At 40.6% G+C, this 20,087-nt stretch overlaps 1 protein-coding gene across 5 annotated transcripts in view; it reads right to left on the bottom strand.

The window, feature by feature from the left end:
- The window catches only part of FBXW8 (F-box and WD repeat domain containing 8), a 58,037-nt gene that overhangs the window by 18,157 nt on the left and 19,793 nt on the right, over window positions 1-20,087 (bottom strand). For all 5 annotated transcript variants that reach the window (XR_007506809.1, XR_007506806.1, XR_007506808.1 and 2 more), the window contains 3 exons: window positions 12,232-12,389; window positions 4,179-4,375; window positions 2,450-2,659 (listed from right to left, as the gene is read on the bottom strand). Coding sequence is in view for 1 of the 5 variants with exons in the window: in XM_049806815.1 (XP_049662772.1) it covers window positions 2,450-2,659; window positions 4,179-4,375; window positions 12,232-12,389 (565 nt within the window). In the remaining 4 variants the exon portion in view is untranslated. The remainder of the gene's footprint in view (window positions 1-2,449; window positions 2,660-4,178; window positions 4,376-12,231; window positions 12,390-20,087) is intronic.

The following is a 20,087-nucleotide window of genomic DNA, read 5'->3' on the forward strand; positions in this document are numbered from 1 at the left end:
CGACACAGGGTAACGTGTTATTTGCTAGGCACCATCCTTCAAGGCATTTCCACTGGATGTCATGAGCACCGCTTTAGGTTGAAAGGGAAAACCAGGGTTAGGGTTTTCCCTGTGGTTCATTAGCTGATCTATATTATTAGCCATGTACGAGCCTAGATAGGAAAAGCGACCTCAGTATTTCAAGAATTTGGAATTTACGGAAAATAGTACATTCCACGTTGAGTTAATACAGCTGAAATAACCCTTACTAAAGAAATTTCTCTTATCTTAACATAAAACAAAGAGCTCCAGAAGCACTAAACAGATGAACTTTCAAGAAACAGCATCATTAAGTCTGATGCCTAAATAAAGTGAAAGTTGAACTTCTCACAGATGAAGTATTTATATTCTCCTCTCTCTCCTGCACGCATGTCTGTCATCTAACAGTAGGCAAGTCTATGCCAGAGATTTGATGTTTTTCTCCTCTCTGACATAAAAGTTCCTACAAAATTTATGCCTCAGATCTCTACTTTGCTGTCAAACTTGGTTAAAATTAGACAATGATTAAAAAAAAAGAGAGAGGGAAAAAGATGGTTTCTCTAACTATATTTTCAGCAGAAAGCATGTTACTAGGCAGTAGCATTAGGATCATTAGCTTACACTAAAGAAAAAAAATATCCCTCAGGAAAAACAAAGAAAACCTCAAACCGAGAAGAAACACAGCTTTCCCACTACAGCAACACAGGCAGAAGCAAACGGGGCTGGAATTCTTCATCATTACGTTTCTGAGACTGAAAGCTCTCCTAAAGACAGATTGTCAACTTGTGACCAGTGTAATCAGCCAATGCGAAGTCCCTTCACGTCTGCGCGAGGTGAATAATTATCATAATAGACATTAGTAATTAATTTCCGGCGTGATGTCAGCTGGTGCGGCAATGCCAAGCAAGCGTCCTTGTCAAACACACCCCAGCCGTCTGGACGACTTCAGTCCCATCTCCCTGATTAGGATGCGCGCTGATGCACTGCTTAATACAATCTGCCATCAAATGCCAAATAGTTCAGAACTAAATTAGGAAATATGTCCGGCTTTACAGAGTGACGCTCAGGGGTCTAAGTAGATTTCTCTATTCCTTTACGAGGCACAAAGGCGATCACCGATGTAATGCCCCCGAATGAGGCAATTTTACCTTCTAACCTCCCACCTCTGTAGGGAAAAGAATTGGATTAGGACAGCAAAGGAATTAATAAAGACTGCATGGCCTCGCAGCATCTCTCAACCCTAGAGGTATTTATGGTGGCCTCAGCATTTCCCTAGTGAACATGAATTTTAAGGGGAAATTAGATGCAGCTGGACACATTTATTCCTAACACAGAGGTAGTCCTAAATGAAGCTTTCCTGTTCCCGTCGCTTGCCAAAGAAAACACTGCATTTTTACACTACAGACCACAGCTCATCTGGGTGCTCACCTCCTGCTTCTTTCTCCACCTGCCTGAAGCACTCTCCTTCCCTCATTTCTGATAACCCATCACATGCCTGAAGCATAACCACAAAAAATGGAATTAAATTAGGGAGGGGAAAAGTTAGGCAAGATGCTGGAAAGGGACAGAAAGTCTTCTCAAAGCATCTGGAAACGGGTCTTTCCGCAGCTCGGTCCCTGCCCTGGCATGGGGCTGTGTCTAGGAGCAGGCTGCTGCTACCTGGGATCTCAGGTAGGATTCTGATCCCCCCCCAAAATACAATTATTTACACTACCTATCTGGGTCTGCAAGCCCGAAAAAGCCCCTCCTGCAAGCAGAGAAGTTTGAGAAGAGCTGCATTCCTCAGCTATGAGTCTTCAGCAGGGTTACAAAACCAGTCTGGTTTTCATCTACCCTGCCACTGCTAAGATGTGCTGATAAAAGAAGCAGACTGTGTCACAGGGGGCTTCAAACCCATGATTATCATTTAGCTTCCTTTAATACAACAGTCACACCATCCCCACCAAACTGGAAGTAACTTAGTTCAAATACTCAAGTGCACAAAAAGAAGCAGCATCCTCCTAAGATTGCACATTTGAATGTACAAGGCTTGACAAGCTGCTCAGGATGCCCTCATCAGAAAGGCTGAAAAATGTTTTGGCTTTTTGGGGCAGGGGTTGTTTATTGGGGTTTTTAGTTTTTTCAGGGTTTTTTTTTTGAGGCGAGTTCCCCCTAGAGGGCCACTGACGCAGCACACAGCTGAACGAGCTGGGATTCACTGAGGACCAGAGAACGCAAAATATTTACAGTGAACCCAGTTAGCTGAACTATAATCCTTTACCTCAGCCCACTAGAAGAACACTAATAGAAGCATCAGATTGTTGCACTAAAAGAATATCTTACCTCCACTGTTAAAAGCTGAATAGCTGGAAAGGAAGTGGTCAGTAGCATGAACTATTTTTTCCTTTGTTAATTATGAAGGTATAAAAATCTTACCAAAAAAATTAAATACCTGGTTGGGCTCATTCAATAACCAGCCAAAGGTTTTGACCCCAAAGGCTGCTTCATGAGCAGATACATCGAGACATGTGACAGGCTGACCATAGACAGAATGGAGAATTTTGCCAGGATCTTCTGCTTTCAGGAGATAGACAGTGTCTTCTGCAGCTGCTACGGTCACTGGACTCCCCGTAACATCTGGAACCAGATTAAGGAAGTTGACCTAAAAAGAGCAGACTTTTAATTTTTATTAGAGCCAAAAATCCTTTTACATTGCTACTGCCACAGGCTAAACTGAACACACTACTTGATGTGTGGTTATCAGCTATCTTGAATCATCCCAGTTATGGATTAATTTCAGACAAAGACCAAGTAGCAATTTTATTTCTGGACTTTTGCAAGTTTAGCTCCTGTGACGAAGTCTAGCTCAGTCTTGAGAATAAGTTAATTTAAAAAAACTAATCAGAACACATTACAACAAAACACACCAAAATGTCCCATCAAAGAAAGGAGCAGGACTTAATGGACTCATTCAGTTGAAGAGCAGAAAACCGTAAGGTTAAAGCCCACAAAGCAAGTACTGTGGCTAGAATGTGAATATAGTACTCCAGAAGAGGCAACACATTCATGCAACTAACATGGAATAGTTGACACTTACCCTGCAATCATGTATATATACCCCAAATTAACAGAAAAAGTCATCACATGACTCCAGGACAGCCCAAATATCAGCTCCCCTATCTTCTGTCACAAGACCAGAATGACGTTGCTCTTCCCATTTCAGTAAACAGTTAAGATGTGGCTGAAAAGTCTCACCACAGGAAGGGTTTAAACTCCTTAACAGTACAGCTATTTCTAACCCAACCTTAGAAGAGAGCGTAGTGTCCTGAGCGTCTGTCTTTCACATGTGGCAAACTGACATTTCACAGCAAGCAAGATGCAAGAGTAAAATGGATCCAACTACAATGGAGTGTGTGGTAGTGTTTTAACATTTTTGCTGGGAAACCTCTTAAAATGTTTGGGGATTTTGTTTATTTAAGTATTTTAAGACTGACTTAGCTTTGAAAGAGGGGATTAATCGAGAGTGGTTTAAATCGCAACTTCATACCCATTAGCTTTGCAGTCAGCTTCCTGCAATAGGAGAGAAGCTGCAAGACTCAATTTATTCCTACGCACTTCCTTCCCCTTTCAAAAAAATGTTGATACTCTGAGACATAATAAAGCTTCAGAGAATAGGACAGCTTTGAATTTTTAATTAAAATAGTCGCAAAACTTCAGTGACAGAAGGTGCAACCTAAAGAAGCTGCACGACTAGTTACAGCTTCACAAGTGATACTATTAGCTCGTCTGCAATATCCTGCCTCAGAATTAATCAGATAGCGTTGATCTGGAATGAGACCTTGAGTTTTAGCTCCAATTCTACGCGAGAAAACTGATTTACAAAATGAGCCAACTTAGTTTAGTGTTGACAAAAAAAGTAATTAAAAACAGCCAACCTCCTGCACCATATGGACTTCTATTCATTTTCACTTGTAGCTTAAGCCAGCATTTCACCCTTGCTCTTCAGTGATGAAAGGCTCATCCATTAACCTGCTTCAAAACCATAGCCTCTAGCTGCTAATGCTGTTATCTAGTTCAGGCAATGTTCTTGTAAGATTTTTCTAAGATCTCTCTCAACTGTACCAAAAATACTTAGTGGATCAGGAGCTCCTGGAGTGAAGCTGAGTAGCCTGGAGACTCACCAATTTCTGGATTTCAAATGTTGCCGTAGTTTGCCAGAATCCTCTGTCATTAGGGCTTTCCACTTTGACCTCAAAGCCAGATGCTGTTACTACCGTTGCACCCTCTGAAGCAAGAGCTAAAGCCTGTATCCTCTGATTGTGCTGGTAACGATGGATTGGCTCCCGCCCAAACATCAGGTTCCAAACACTAACAGTTCCTGTATACAAAAAAAAATAATAAAGTAATCACTATGCATTATCTTAGAATTTAACAAAACTTTAAAAAATTATTTAAAGATGTAAGCTTAAAAGCATTGTAATGGAGAAAGTTAATACACAGAAAAAAGACTGCAGGGCAGCAAACCAGAACTTCAGGATGCTGCATAGCACCACACAACAGGTTCAGAGGAAACTTTCCAAAATTATGTGCTCTGGCATTAGAGGCTCTGTTGCCCTCTAAAGTAATTCCTAATTTTTGACTTTCAGATAACGATGGTATCTACCTTGAGGAAGACTGCTTGACTTCTCTCACATTTCCATGTTTGGAGAAGATCAGACTTAAACAGATACCTACATTCTTGTTCTACTATATACTTGCCCTCAATTACCACAAAAAAATAGTGAGGAAGAACCCACATTCAAATTTAAGTCACTCTGCTGCGCACAGAGAAGTTTTAAAGTGGAGAACCTGAAGCTCTGCACACACTGCAATCAGGTCAGGGATTTTAATGCCATTCTTAACAGTTTACAACCAGCAGCAAAGCTCCTAATCCTGATGCTCTGGAAAAACAGAAAATGCAGAGGACTTCAAAAAGCTAAAGAATACAAATCCCAAAGAATACAAGAGTATAAGTCAAAAGACAACACATTTGCAGTTGCATTTTTTCCTGGTATAGATCACTGATACTCTATTTAATAAAGCATGGTACATTAAAGCAATAATCTGAGTAAGAGCAACCTGAAGCAATCAGGAGTGTATTACAGAACAGAAGGGCCAGACAGAATGGGAGACTTCTGGGCCACCTTTGCACTGAATTAACGGAGAAGCAATCTTCAGATGTGATACACAGGGCTAGAGAAGCCTTCCTTCTACTTGAGCATAGCCATTAATGATGAAATGATTAATGGTAGCTATTCCTTCAAAAGGAGACATAAAAGCTCTGACAGACAGCTGTGGACGGGCACCAATGCCAGTTTGCAAACACTCCTCCCATGTCCCAAAGGAGGTGAAGCAAGAGTGTGGTAATGAAACTGCACATAGTGAAATGGTATCTAAATGAGTTTAAATTGATTTATGTTTGCTTTTGTAAAGATTATTTGGTATCTGGAAAGTGCTACCAATGTGAAATAATGCAGATAATCCTTAAGATCCCTGTCTAATGGCACTCCCACTGAATATTTATATTCCTCGCCATGGGAATGAGTACCATAATGGGGACCATTTTTGTTTTATTAGGGATGCATATTTAAATTAATCTGCTATTTGCCTAAACAATTAGCCGCCTCTGTTTGTTTACACAAAGCCAAAACTGCAATTAGGCTTCCATCAAAAAGATAAGTCCCGACTAAAACTGTCCCGATGGAGTCATAAGGGCTCAGAGCAGAACTTCCCAAAATTACTTCTTAGCATAATGGTAATTATGTTAATTGCTTAAAAGGTAAATAACTGCTGAACTGGTTTTGAAAAACAGAACGCTAGCTCACATCAAACACTTACGCTTAAAACAAGTTAACAAACACAAATGGACAGCACAGGCTACAATTCCCTCCGCAGCCTGGGCTGCCCCACGCGAAGGCTTCGCAGCGGCACTTTTGTGCCTTCACAGCGAGTCCTCGGCTCCAAAATAAAACAAAGGGAATGTGTGAAGTCTCATCTTCAGGATGGCTGATTTAAACCAGCAAACATCAACGATAAAAGACTGTAGTGATATCAGATCGCGGATGTTAGAACTAGACTTTTTAATCAGACAATGAATATTGCTGCCAAGCTCCTCTGGGCAGGAGTATTTTCAACTTTTTTATGCAGAACATTTATCCCAATTAAAGACCACTTTTGTGAAGGGGAAAAAGGAAGCTGATTTGCTTTCAGTGAAGTCTTCTGTTTACACATCTCTGTGACGAGCATTTCACTCTTTTTAACAGAGTGTGTTAATGTATGAAAGTTCTCCAAAATATCAAAAAATATTCAAGTCAAAGAACCCTCTTCTGACCATGCGAGCAAACTAGAAAACTCAGAACTCAGCACTCTCTTCCCTAAATTTCAGCAATAATAATAATAAAACAACAACAAGAACAGTGGCTTTGCATCTCAAACATCACAAAAAGAGAAGACAGTGAAAATGGCTCATGCAATATCAGTTAGAGACAGGTACTTTTTTTTTTTAACCAGATGTTCAACTGCAAAATTTGTCCAAAATATCTGAAAATATTATCAGGCAAACACGGTGTGTGCAACACCTGATGCACAACATGGTGTGAAAACATCCCTGGTAATATCAAAAAAACAAGTGACTTGTAAGGTCACAAGTTAACATCTGTTTAATGAAGAAGCACAATATAAAGAGTAAAAAGGAGTGTTCAAAAGGAACGCAAAGAGCAAGAGAAATACCATTTTCTTTCATTAGGTTGAACAACTATTTGCTTGCTAAAGTATTGCTTGTCCCCCTTACTTCTCCTCTCCTCCAAAAGAGTGTACAATTCTGTACGTACATCCTCCGTCATTTGTTACTTGCTACCAGTCAGAAGCTTCAACCATTGTGTGCAAGGACCTTCTGTGGAAATGCGTTATTGTCAAAACAGGTGTATGCATTCATGTATGACAGCAGGAAAACATTATCAAGTTTTACATAGAAGAAGCAAACACTCCACTGTATTTATCAATAGGTAGAGGTACTACTAGATCTAGAAGTGCTACTCAGAATATTTTGCTTTTTCTGCCATGACATACAGAATGTATTTATTAGCGTGCAAACCTTTGCAGCAGTCAATCATGTTTATGTAAGAGCAAAACAAAGCCACCATTACAGTTAAAGTTATTAGTACAGCAACAGAGAAAAAAAATTAGGCGTAAGATTTACCAGTGCAGATGAGATCACTACTTTACATAGTCTATCTTCCTGCCTCCAGCAGTGACCAGTACTTCATTTCCAAAGCAGTATCTTTGCTAAGGTGAAGTTAAGGTTGCAAGCATACAGTGTCTTTTCTTTCTTTCTTTTTTTTTTTTTTTTTTTTTTTAATACTGTAATCTTAAGTGTTAGAAAGTCATTAAATCAAAGTTATAAGCAATACTTTCACAGCATGCTAAAATCTGCACCACAATTGTGATTATTCCAATTGAACTCTAACAATAACTCCTCAAACCTATTTAGACTTTACAGCTTGCTTATATTTCATTCTGGCTCAAGGAAACGAGTTAAGTGCAAGAAGCTGATGAAGATGGTACAATTGCTGACACTTGACATTACAATCACTGTACCGGCCCACCGTTTATCACTTTGGCCCAGACTGTACAAAGAATTCAGGTTTGTAACTTCTAACCCAATATATTGTTGAAATGTGGCCTGATGAAAGGTCCATTTATTGCAATTCACTCTAGATTGTAAGGTATTTGGATAAAACGTTTAACTATGAGTCTATTGTGCCTTACACAGTGCACTGCTGATCCCGCCTGTACTCCAATTTTAGTAAGCATCAGCCAGTCTTACACATCTCTTGCTATATCAAAGGTGAATGGCAGGAAGCTGTCGTCCATTAACAGTGCCTGTCTCCAGTATATTCCCCTCTTTGCAGCTGGAAGCACAAAAGACATCCCGCAAAAGCAGCTGGTTTTTACATCTGTTTCACATAGGTTTCTCTCTGGTACAAAAGGCAATACTTTTGCCACAACAAAAAAAAGTATCTCTTTTCCTATAGAACCTCTAATCCCATAACAGGGAAAGGCAGTGTAAACACAGAGGCAAAACCCAGTAAATCCCATCTGTAAATATTATACTGGCTGCGTTCGCTGGTGTAATACAGCTCCTTCTAAGTGCCAGCCACAGCAGAGGACAGCTGCCCACTCGTGCTACCTGCTAACAGCAAAACCTTGGGCTAAGTGGAAGGAGAGCTGTGTTTTGGTGCAGAAGGAAGATCCTACGCTCGGATCCTAATGACCCATTACATCAGCTCTCCCACATTATGATGATACAGCTAGCAGTTGCCGTCAGCTTTAGAAAAAGATGTAAAGTAATCTAAGTGTGCGTTATCTGCCAAAAAAAAAAAAGAAAGCAAAGACAGAATTTTGTATATGCTAGAGCAGGGAATCAGGACACGCTCATGGTTTTCATGCTCATTCACTTCAGCTTCTAAACACAATTCCACGGAAAGGCCAGAAGCTGCTTAATTCACATCATCTACATGATGTTTTTCCTGTTTCTGAGTTGCAGTCTTACCACTTCTATCTTGATTTAAACAAAATAAAATTCTTTTCACCTGCTGAAAACACTTCTTATGCGTATTTTTTTTCCTCCAAGCTGGGAATATTAATTTATTTCCTTGTAATTTTCAGATAACATCATACTTCTATGAAGTACAAACAGTAGATGAAATACACAGGTGGAAATGAACACCGGCCTGAAGTCTCAAAACTTCTTAAACTGAATTTCAACTTTCTCCCGAAAACATTTCTACTTGGAGGGACCACCAACACACAGCCAGTTTAACCTTAGTAGATGCTTGGTGTTCATTAACTAAAATTTTACATTCTATTTTCACTGCAATGCTGTTTCTCAACTTTCAGCAGGTACAGCATGCTACTCACCGTACTAAACACCGAGAGACTAGACCTCAGTCATAAGAGTCATGTCTTCACATTACCATTACCACATCAGTTTCCACCAAATGTTGTCAGGCTTTATCTCCACCACTCTTCTTACAGAGATTTCCAAAGGACACCATCCCTGTACAGTCCCTCAGAAAAGGCACAGACAAAAAAAATCTGTATTTTGTTCCCAACTTGGGGACTTAAGTCTTGAGAGACAGACTTCCCTGGCTGTGATGTGAAATCACAGGCTGTTTACCCAAGCCAAGAGTTTTGCATCCACAGCCTCCTATACATTATCTGATGGGAATAAATATACTACTGCCCACGACGTGCAGTTTTCTTCAAAAACTTTTTCCTTTATTCGAGCCAGCCTGTTTCCCTGCTCTTGCTACCATACAGCATGTCCTGGCACTTAGGGGAAGGCACCAAACACACCATTCCATTTCTGTCTTTGCAAAGAGGGTACAGAAGGGACAATACCCACGAGCAGCTTTAAGGGCATCAGAATGGACAAGACAGCAGATTTCCAGTCCCAGAAAGAAGCACTGCCAAAATTCCCTTCCTGGAGCCTGCTAACAAGCAAAAACGCTTCTGATCCCTGCAGAAACCACCTTCCTTTGCTCCACGTTGCTACTCTGTAACTTGTGAAGTACCACTAACTCCTCCCAGCGGGTCTCAAAGCATTACCACGAAGGGCAGCAGCGCAGCACCTCCCCACCATGCCTACACAAGTATGAAGCACGGCATTTAAAGGAAAAAAAAAAAATAATCAAAACAAACAAACAAAAAGTATGTTCTCTTGTTGCAGCACATTGTTTTCAAGTCAAACTATGAGACTCCGGAGGCTGGGGGGGGAAGAGTGATGGCTAAAGTAGACTGCTGTTTCCCAAAAGCTGTGGCTCACAGCCAAAGTCAGGCAAGCATGGAGCAGATGGAGTCCTGGCAAGGCCTCTACTGTCCCTGCATTAGCAGCATCTGCTCATTACCCAGAACCCTCGCCTGCTTTATCTAATGCTCCAGGAAAAGCATTTTGATTTGATTCATTTCAGTTTGGTAACGTGCAACACAATTAGTGGTAAAATCAAACTGGAGGACTGCCAGTGCTGACAATAGGAAACAAGGCAGAAGAAATATGAGGCCAGTGGGTTGGAATTCAAAAATCACAACTGTGGATCAAGTTGCCAAGTCCCGTTGCCCCAGGTGTACATACAGTGCCCCCACTGAGCATTGGCATGGGCGGAGGGAACTTCATTTTCTCCCCATACATTTTTCTCTCATTTACCTCTCCTTGCAGCTTGTTTCTCAGAGGCTGACGCCGTCGGAAACATTCACCAGAAGTCGCAATTCAATTTTTCTTTAGTGCCATCATGGAGTTACAATTCACTTTGGATGCAGGCATCCCAGTAAGACAAATCTTTCTCCTTGCTATATTTCATATGCCTTGGGAAGCATTTGCTACTACTGAACCAGCAAAACAGCGCTGTAAGGCAGGCACGGCGCGAGCAGAATCTGCCTGTTAGTTCTTCCCTGTGATCGGATGCCAAGGACATCGCTGCGTGAGCTCTGTTGAACTGGGAGAAACTGATGTTATCTGAACAAGTCTGCTAGCCAGGGATTCGACAGAGAAGTCTAGACTCTTTGCCTGACAGCACCACCTCCAACACTAGCAGATGGTTTCTCTGTGTTAGTCAAACTTACAAACAAAAGAGAAAAGGAAGCTGGAAAAGTACAACAAAGAACAATCAAACATATTATCTTCAAAGTCATCCTCTCCCTCCCCGAGTTTAAAATAACTCTCTCCACCAAACTGAAAATACACGCTTTCAGATTCCAGTTAGTAAACATTTCTAAAATCAGTCTTTATAATTCCCTAGTCACACAGAAGCTAATCTATTCTGACCAGGCTTCTCAAATCAGAGTAACTGCCGTATCACAGAGCCCATTAAAATTTCCACCCAAAAGAATAAAAGACGCCGAGCTTTATGCAAACTAGTTTAGTCACAGCACACACAGGACTGATGACAAGGAATATGACAGAAAAAAAACCCTAGACAAATTATAAGATTAGTCAGTGGGAGACTAGAAAACAAACAAAAGACCCTCAGCTAGTCATTGTTTGGCACACTGGACAAAAAGACAACACTTAAAACTATCACTGTGTTATAATTTCCTATGACTCGAGTAAATAATATTAATAAGTATTCTGTAATACCAGACTTGCTGTTGCCAGAAAACGTTGCCTATCAACAATTCTTAGGCACAGAAATCCATTCTAGCATGATCCATGCTAGAAAAACAGCTAAGGGTGTTGATCATCTTAAAACAGTTGTTTTCACATATAAAGCATTTAATTTACTTCTAAAATAAAATATACGGATTAGAGATTTTGTTTGGATTACCCATTTTTGGTTTTGTTTCCACACGCAGAGATGCCAGAATCAAAGATAGTATGTGTACAATGCTCCCTAACTTAAAAATACTCTTTATTCGTACCCAAGGAGAGGTTTTTTTAAGTGTCAAATCATACATTTTAAAGAAAGATGATAGGAGTTGAGTTCTGCTTGAGCAACTCAGGCTAGGATCACAATTGGCTAGCACTATCCAAACCTGACTTTTTTAATTGCTGTTCCCACATCCAGTAGATGCACGGTTAGGCTCTGGCTGTTGTTGCCCATTACATAAACATCTAAGTATATTTAAAACAATGCATATAACCAGGATTTTATTAGGGTTCCATTAAATATTAGGTCATAGTTTTTATTTCTCTATATCAAAGTATATAATAACCCACCATTGCAAACCAATACTTCAGTTAAGACAATGTGCATCCGTACACTATGCCAAGAGCAAGAGAGGATGCAGATTAATCAGACATGCAAGTTTACCAGTATTCCCATAACAAAGCTTCACAGCACCCCAGGGGAGTTTTGGACAGAGGAGAAGGCTGGTGGAAGAATATTTAATATTTTTATAGCAAAACAAGTTATTTGCTTAAGATAGTTTGGCTGGACTACAGCCTGGCACTCAAGCTTTGTGTAGCAGTTCCAGTAGGAATAAACATCAGTTTTAATGGGTGCTATGTTCCAATGCCTCCTAATGCATTTAGGGTTATTGGCCAACTTTCTCACATAAAAGCAAGTGTGTGCGTGTGTGTGTATGTACAGGATTACAGACACACAAAAAGCTGAGCACAGCTGCTTCATTTTTGTAAAGCCTTTTTTTTTTTTTTTTTTTTTTTTTTTTTAAATAGGGAGGAGAGTTGTGGTTACTTACCGTCCTCATAAGCTGCTACAGCCAGAGAGCTGTTTATCCTCACAAAGGAGACACGTGGCTGAGGTCCAGCATCACCAGGACCATGCATTGGTTCCAGGATGGGGGCTGTGTAGTCCCAGGTGCGAGTGTCCCACAACCTCACTTCTCCTGATGTATATCTGGAAAAGAAGGCTATTACTCATCCCAAAACATCTAAAAAGAGGTAGCTGCAGAAGGGAGGAAGAAACAAAAAGCGCCTTAAAACCCAACACTATTTACAGCTCCTAGAGTGATTCTCCTCCTGTTTACACACTCTGTGTACAAGCCCATCAACTTTGCTCGCTTTATTCCCATTTGCTGAATATAGCATCAAGCCTACTATGACAGCCAGGTAAATCGCAGCTACAAGAATGACACAACTGAGATACCATAGGTTACAAACTATTGATATTCTCTTTACAACTGGAATGCAAGGACAGCTGGGCTCAAGGGAAAGAAGGTAGTCAGTACCGAGTCTAAATTACATTATGGCAAAACTTCAAACTGTTTTTCTTCGGTCTTTAAATATTTGTGATTGTGGTTGTGCCAAGAAAAGGCTGTTCAATCAGAACATTTATGTACGTACATACAAGCACTCACACGCATACACCCATCCAAACTACTGCTCTTTATAGAAAGAAATTTCTTACTGCCTCATCAACGGATCAGATTTGCCTACATCTCAAAAGACTAATTAATTTATTAATACAATTAAGTGTTGTCTTTAGAATTAAGGCAGTGCTGCCTTCTTTGCAGAAGGCTCTCTTGCTGAAACATCAGAAAAACTATAGTTTAAGATCAAACTACAGTTTGCCAATGAGAAAACAAAAAAATAGAACTAAACTTCTCGGATAATGCTGAATATACCTAAACGAATGAAGGTTGTTACACAGCAAACACCACAGAAACTGTTCTGTGCCATCTATGCTGTGGCACACAACATACTATTAAAGAGCAAAAAAGAAACCCACTGCACGCAAAGTAGAGGAGAAGATCCCTCTATGACTGGTCAAAGAACACAGTTCAAGAGCTATTTGGAACAGTTCAATAATTATTTAACATAAGTTTTGACAGAACTGTGACAATTAACACTGTCAGACAGTCTCAGATGACTTTCTCTACCGTAGCTGAGACTTGGATTCTGTTGGAAAATGAAGGATGCTTCCTGGTCTGTCAGCTTTGTTGTTACATCCTGACTTTGGGGGGAAAAGTATTTCAAAAGAATGATTCTTATAAGCCTCAGAGGTCTACCGGTTAGAAATCTGGCTGTCCTATGTTTATGAGGAAAGTAAGAAAATAGTTATTTACAAAGGAGGTGAAGGAAAGTGCTTAATAAAGGTTTAGAAGATGTTGGACTTCAACTCAGGTTACCCAGTTCTTTGGGGAGTACCATGCAGCAGTGTTACAGGTACTCTGGAGCAGATTACTCCCAATATCTCCGGGTGAAAACGCTCCACTTTATACAACTAATTAAAGTGCCTGAGGGGGCGGTGAAACCTGCCAAGCAGAAAGAGATGCACATTAATTCTCTGCACTTCATCAGGAGGAGAGGAGAACTGCGTCCTTGTCACCTGGCTTCCTCTTCAGTGCTTTACATGGTAAGACAGAAGAAAATGAAAGAATAGGCTGGGATAGCACTTCTCCCTTTTTCTCCTTCTGCAAATGAGGCCCAAATCCCCCCATGAATCCTGCTTTCCTTTCCAATTTACAGCAGCACTATTAAAAAAACAATAGATCAAGAAAGAAGCTTCCCCAAAGCAGAGCAAAATGTTTCGTGTTGGACCGAACAAGCAGTCCAGATTAGTCCATAACACATAGTTTACAAACCTGAAAAGTACTCATTTCAGATACATTTTAAAATTTGGAGGTAAGACACAATGGGAGAGGCAATTGCACAGATCTGCTGCAGTCCCCTTCAACAAGGGACACAAATAACATTTTGGAAGCATTTTCATTTTGAGCTGCTTTTTGTTTCCCTTTATGTTTGGGCCAGTTGGGGTCATGTTTTCAAGCTTCTCCTAACTGTAATGAATAGCAGATTACTCCAAAGGGGGAAGCCAAAATTCTTTCGTCACTAAGTGACCCTGAAAAGTGAGTTGAGGGAGACATAAAATACTGGTAGAATTGACAGAACTAAGTGACAGAATATTCATTTTCCTCCCCAAATAAGCAAGGAAGAACAGCATCTCCTCCTAGTGCATATACATCCTCGCTCTCACACAGTCCAGTCTAGGAATGTAAAAACAAAGACCAATAGATAGAGAAAACAGAATGACAAGAATAGAGAATTAGCCAGCCCCATGTCTCTTCTCTGAGCACACTGCTTTTGGTTTTTCTACATAGCATGCAACACAAGTGATCCAGGGCTCAAGACACACTACCATCCATGAAAAAGAACATAGACCACAATCTTGGAATTAAAGATCCAACATCACAGTACCACAATAAGTGCTCAAATTAACTTTATCTCAGAATTCAACCAAGTCAAAATTTAGCTTGAACCATTCTTTGTTCTTGAAGAACCACCTGAACCACTTCTACAGCTAAGCTCAAACTGGAACAGAACCACCAAACGCTTCTATCAGTTTTAAATAAATTTGTCTCTAATCCTGATATGTTTGTGCTGGGACCTGTTAAATGCAGGAACTGTCTCTGCCTAGTAGGCTCTGCATCAGACCACCCTGTAGCCTCCTCCTCCTCACCAGTGATGGACAGGTACATGCTGAAGAGCTTTCACTTCTATACCATGAAGCCATGCTGCTCTCCTACCCCTAGCAAGGACCTGCTGAACACAAGAGCTTGTTAGATGCACCTCAGGTACGCTCCAGTGGGTTCAGACAGATACTACAGAACAATCCGTAAGAGGATCCTGGCCGTAGCGCTCATTCCAGTTCTGTCATGACAGAGAACCGGGAGCACCCGTACATGCCAGGAAAACCCTGCAAGCGCCCACCAAACCCTACCTTCGGGTGTGTGTGTCCAGAAATCCCACCGGCGTGCTGCAAGATAGGACAAGTGCTTTACGTTCATCGGGAAGAGGAGGGAGGAGAGCAGTAAGGCATCTTTGCCCCCATCCCTCCTGTACCTCTCCCACCCCCATTTCTCACTCAGCAACACCACTCACATCCTTCCCAGTGCAGCACAACAGCAGATCAGTCCCACGCGGCAAACCTAAAGGATTTGGAGAGATGTTACAAGACCATGCTGGAAACATAAGTGGAGGTCTAGGTTTGGGCAGGGAACCAGCATGGGGAAACAGGAGACATAAACCATCTCCTCAGCTGACAACACGCTCTGTTGGCCATCACCACCGCATGCCCGTTTCCAGCATCCACTGGGCCTGTACCAGAGCTGAACTGGAAGAATTTCAAACACAGACGAATCCAATTCAGAAGTAAAAAATTTAATGGTTCAATTCCCCGCTTTTAATGCTGTTGTAAAGAGCAACACACTTTCAATTTGTAACCACAACAAAAGGCTTTTAAACTATTAAAGCATTGCCTTGCTGTAAAAAAATAAAAAGGCTGCTTTATTGCAGATAATTGGCAAATCTGCCATATCAATATAGATAGCTGAAGAGAAGAACACGCTGCACTTTACAGAACCTATTTCTAGATAATTTCAGTATTTCTATTCATTTCCTACCACAACAACTTTTACACTTTGCCATGAAAATTTAGTTTGGATTACCAGCTACTGAATGAAAGAACCCTAGATTTAAGTCTTCTGCCCCAGAACAGGCACAGTTCTCTGAACTCCTTCAGTTACTGATTTTTCTATCAAGATGGCTATGAAAGGCCCATACAGCTTTCTGCTGGAGTGGAAAAAAAAAACCCAAACCAAAACCCCCAACCCACGAAAACCCCCAACCCCCAAACCCTAAAAACTTTTCTGTTTTATATAAAAATGAGCACATTCTATTTGCTGTAATAGCAACAGCATTCAGCTGCTGCTTTTTTCCCCTAGTGGGTGCAATGAGATGATTATTGCAGTGGCAGATAAATACTCCAACATCTGATATAAGCCACTTGCGCAAAAAAAAAAAAAACACAAAACCAACAAAAAACAAACCCCAAAAACCGAAAAGACCAAATCCGAAACCTACAAATTCTGAGTTCTCAAGTTTAAAGAAAAAAAAACAACAACAACAAAAAAAACCCCAAACCCACAACCACGTTAGAGACCATACCTGATTTACTTCATTTAGAAATGAAGCCTTGCTTTCCCAAGCACAACAGGGAGCAACAAGCAAAAGACTATTGCTTACAACGCCAAGTTTCCCCCTCTCCAGATACCCCCTGCCCTGCTGCCTTCCAAGGTGTTTCATCCACACAGTGCCTGGCTTTCAGCGCTGGGTCTGTGTGTTTTGCTCCCTATTAACCAGACACAGACATCCTTCTCTTAGCGTTCAACAGAGATTCTCCACCCAAGTAACTCGGCCTCTTTGATGGACTTACATTTCACTTTGCTTTTGTTCTTCTGAGAATTTCAGTGTATACAGATGAGAAGTAGCAGGAGGAGAAAGACAAGAGCTGTATTTTTCTAACTGTACTTCTCCTTGACAAGCCAGTTCTGCAATTCTCGACAGATATGTATACAGCTGTAAGAATTAGTCTGCAGATTCAGCTTAAGCTTTACAGATATGCATAAAAACCTTGCTGAAATGGACCAACAATAGGTGGAATGCATATGGTATACAGAAACAGAAAAAAAAATTAAATTCACATGGTATCTACAAACATACTGTAGTAAAAATACCTACTCGCTAATCAAAAGCATTTCAACTACTTTTTATTGGCAGTAATGTCATAATGAGATGAACAATTTCCTCATGCCCTCTCACATGAGTGAAAGCAGAAGACTGAAGGAGAAGGAGCTGGGGGTTAAAAGCTCCTGATGTCCCACGATGGCTGGGAAGCAGGTGGTGAAGTGCAGAGCACATGTGGGAGGAAGCAGAGATGGAGGCTGGGCACCGCTCTAATGAAGTGGTGCTGAAGAGGCAGACGATTTCATAAGGAGAAAAACATCAGGAAACTGGTCAAAACACAGAATCTCATCTGAAAAAGCTCAACTGTGTTGGATAGCAATAGCCAGAACAAATTTGGGGAAGAGGAGGAGGGGGAGGCTGATCTCTCTCCAGAGCCCCAGATGTCTTTATCGTTGCCTAATGACAATTATACTCAACCAATTAAGACACTGCTATCACAGTTGCATTGTTAGTAAGCCTTTGGCCCTGAGTGTTGATGGCTGTCTAATTAGTGTTTGTGCAAAGTACAACTGCAACTAATATATAAACTGACAAATACACAAAAGAAAAACTGTTAACAGGAACATTTTCAAAACAGTCGAGACTCTACTCATTCAGTCCATGGCAGCAGCAAAGACAAACTGCTTTCCTTCATGGCTTGCTTACTGCTGGCACTGCAGAATTTCACTTCAAACAAGCGGGTCAACTAGACTGTTGCTTGGTTTCTGTTGAAACAGGATGCTGGTGTCAGTCCATTTTGTCAGCTGCCTCAAGCACACCACTCCAGGGCAAGTCTTACTACGCTAAGTTGGTCTGAACACCAAAGACTTTTGATAAGACACTTCAGAAATCAGTTAACATTTTCCATATTTTCTCCAAAGAATTTGCAGCAAGAAAATAAAAAGGAAGGAGAAAGAAAAACCTTTGTTTCACAGTCAGGTTTGATTTCCAGAAGGCAAAGTCTGTTCAGTTTCCAGATACCTGTGGTGATCAACAAAACAAAAAAACCCAACAACTTTGTTTCAGGCAGTCAGTGACCATCTGTTAATACTCAAAAGATCTTATTATAAAGTCCTTACAACGTCAATGCATTTTATTGAAGTCAGTAGGAATTTTGCTCAAGTAACAATCTCTAGCTACAGCTCTGTTTAAACCGATGCCTGTTGATAAGCAAGTAAAAATAATGAGTATTTTGCATTGTCTTGCTGCAACAAGCATCTCGGACCTTTCATCCTTATTCCACCAAAAGCAACTAACCAGTACTTCATGTGGTTAATTAAGGTATCTAGTCAGTGACCCCCATCAGTAGGCCTAAGAATAAGGTCCAATTAAACATGCAAACCTAAGTCCAACTGCCTTTGTAAGTTGGTTCAAATTGCTCCTAAGCTTCATCTTCTCTATAAGACTCAAGTAAGACAGTGGTAATTCATAATTTTCAACTTCAAAAAACCTCTTCATCAGAAACACTGCAAGTTGGAAGATACCTCAATCGCAACACACAATACTGAAATTACATAGATTCTATTACCTTCTTTATATTCAACATTAAGACCCACAACTCTTCTCTGAAGTGAGGGATAACGATGGACCGCTTAAACACATTTACCACAGTGTTTGATGCCTCACAGAGTAAGGCTGGATTAAAGAGGTAGAAGTTCCCAAGCCTTCCTGTGTTCTCATTTCCAGTTATATAGAGACACTGATTTCGCCACTACATATATAACCGACAGGTAGCTTGGCTATGGGATCCCTTAGGGGAAGGATTCAGGAAAAACAGCCTAGTAGCAACAATGGAGTAAAGAACTACTTTATATGGCAGAAGGGAATATAAATAGAACACAATGACAAAAAAAATTAAATACAAATGGAACAGAAAAGAGGAAATTTTCTGCTATTACATAGCATGGCAGAAAGCTACACCATAAAATACAAGAAAAAACAGAGGGGGGTAAACCAAAACCTGCATTTGAAACAATCCTAACACTGGTAAAAGAACATGAAGTAGAAAAGTAATGTCACCGATTTCATCCAAACATTATTTTGGGTTGCTTGATATATGAGTGCAGCTACGAAAAAAGTGACTAACTTGTACCAAAACGGATCTGGAAACACTTTAAGATTTAACATGTAGGAAATATATTCTGAGCATCCCTACGATCGGTTCCCAAACTCTTCTGCTGGGAACTTGACTTTCCAACTCATCAACCCACGTCCATCTGTGGACCACTCACAGAAACTGAGCTGCAGAGAGCTTATACCTTCATTCTTAAGGCCTTATTTAGGAAATCATAGCTCTAGAAAGTGGGTTACGCTGCTGGAGATAGCGTGCAGTTCTTCTGCAGCTTATCATTGTTATCTGTAACAAAATGAACATTTCGCCATCCTAAGTACTTCTGCGTGCCTCACCTTCTTATTAATTTTAAGTGCATGCAAATGTCATACCAAGGGAACAGAAACAAGCCGAAGGGTTATATGGTAGGCAAAACATTTTAATGAACACTTACAAAAGCAGAAGTTAGAGAAAGCCAAACTGTCTCTAGTAATTTCTTTTTTAAGGCCAAGAATCTCCCATCATTTAGATCAAGGTTCCAGTGGCCTTGCATCAGCCCAGGCCCATTAATTAAGCCAGCTGCTCTGACCAAGGAAACATATTACTGTGGGTACCGCCTAGGGCTACTGCCATGGCAGGAGAAAAAAAATTATCTTTTTCAAAAGAATTCAAGAGGAATTATGATGCAACTTGGAAAGGATCTGGTCCCTCAGCCCTATTTTTTTCCACAAAGTACAAACACATAATGCAACAAATAAAACAATGGCTCCAGTTTCAGATACAGGCAAGAAAACACCATCTGAAGATGATGTAAACTGATATGTTTATACGTTGGAAGGAACACAAACTGCAGCACACTGCAAACAGCAGAGAGGAAAAGTATCACCTGAACTCTAGGCACTGATGGCAACAGCCCAGAGGCTGGTAGGTTGTGAAAACAGTAAAAATGAAGTGTTCAAGAAGTTTACTAGAAAGAAGGATGGGTTTGTCTGGCCTCAGTAGAAAACCAGGCTTCACAAGCTCAAAAATAACGACTGTGAC

Source organism: Accipiter gentilis, chromosome 7 (genome assembly GCF_929443795.1).
Source record: "Accipiter gentilis chromosome 7, bAccGen1.1, whole genome shotgun sequence".
Lineage (NCBI taxonomy): Eukaryota > Metazoa > Chordata > Aves > Accipitriformes > Accipitridae > Astur > Astur gentilis.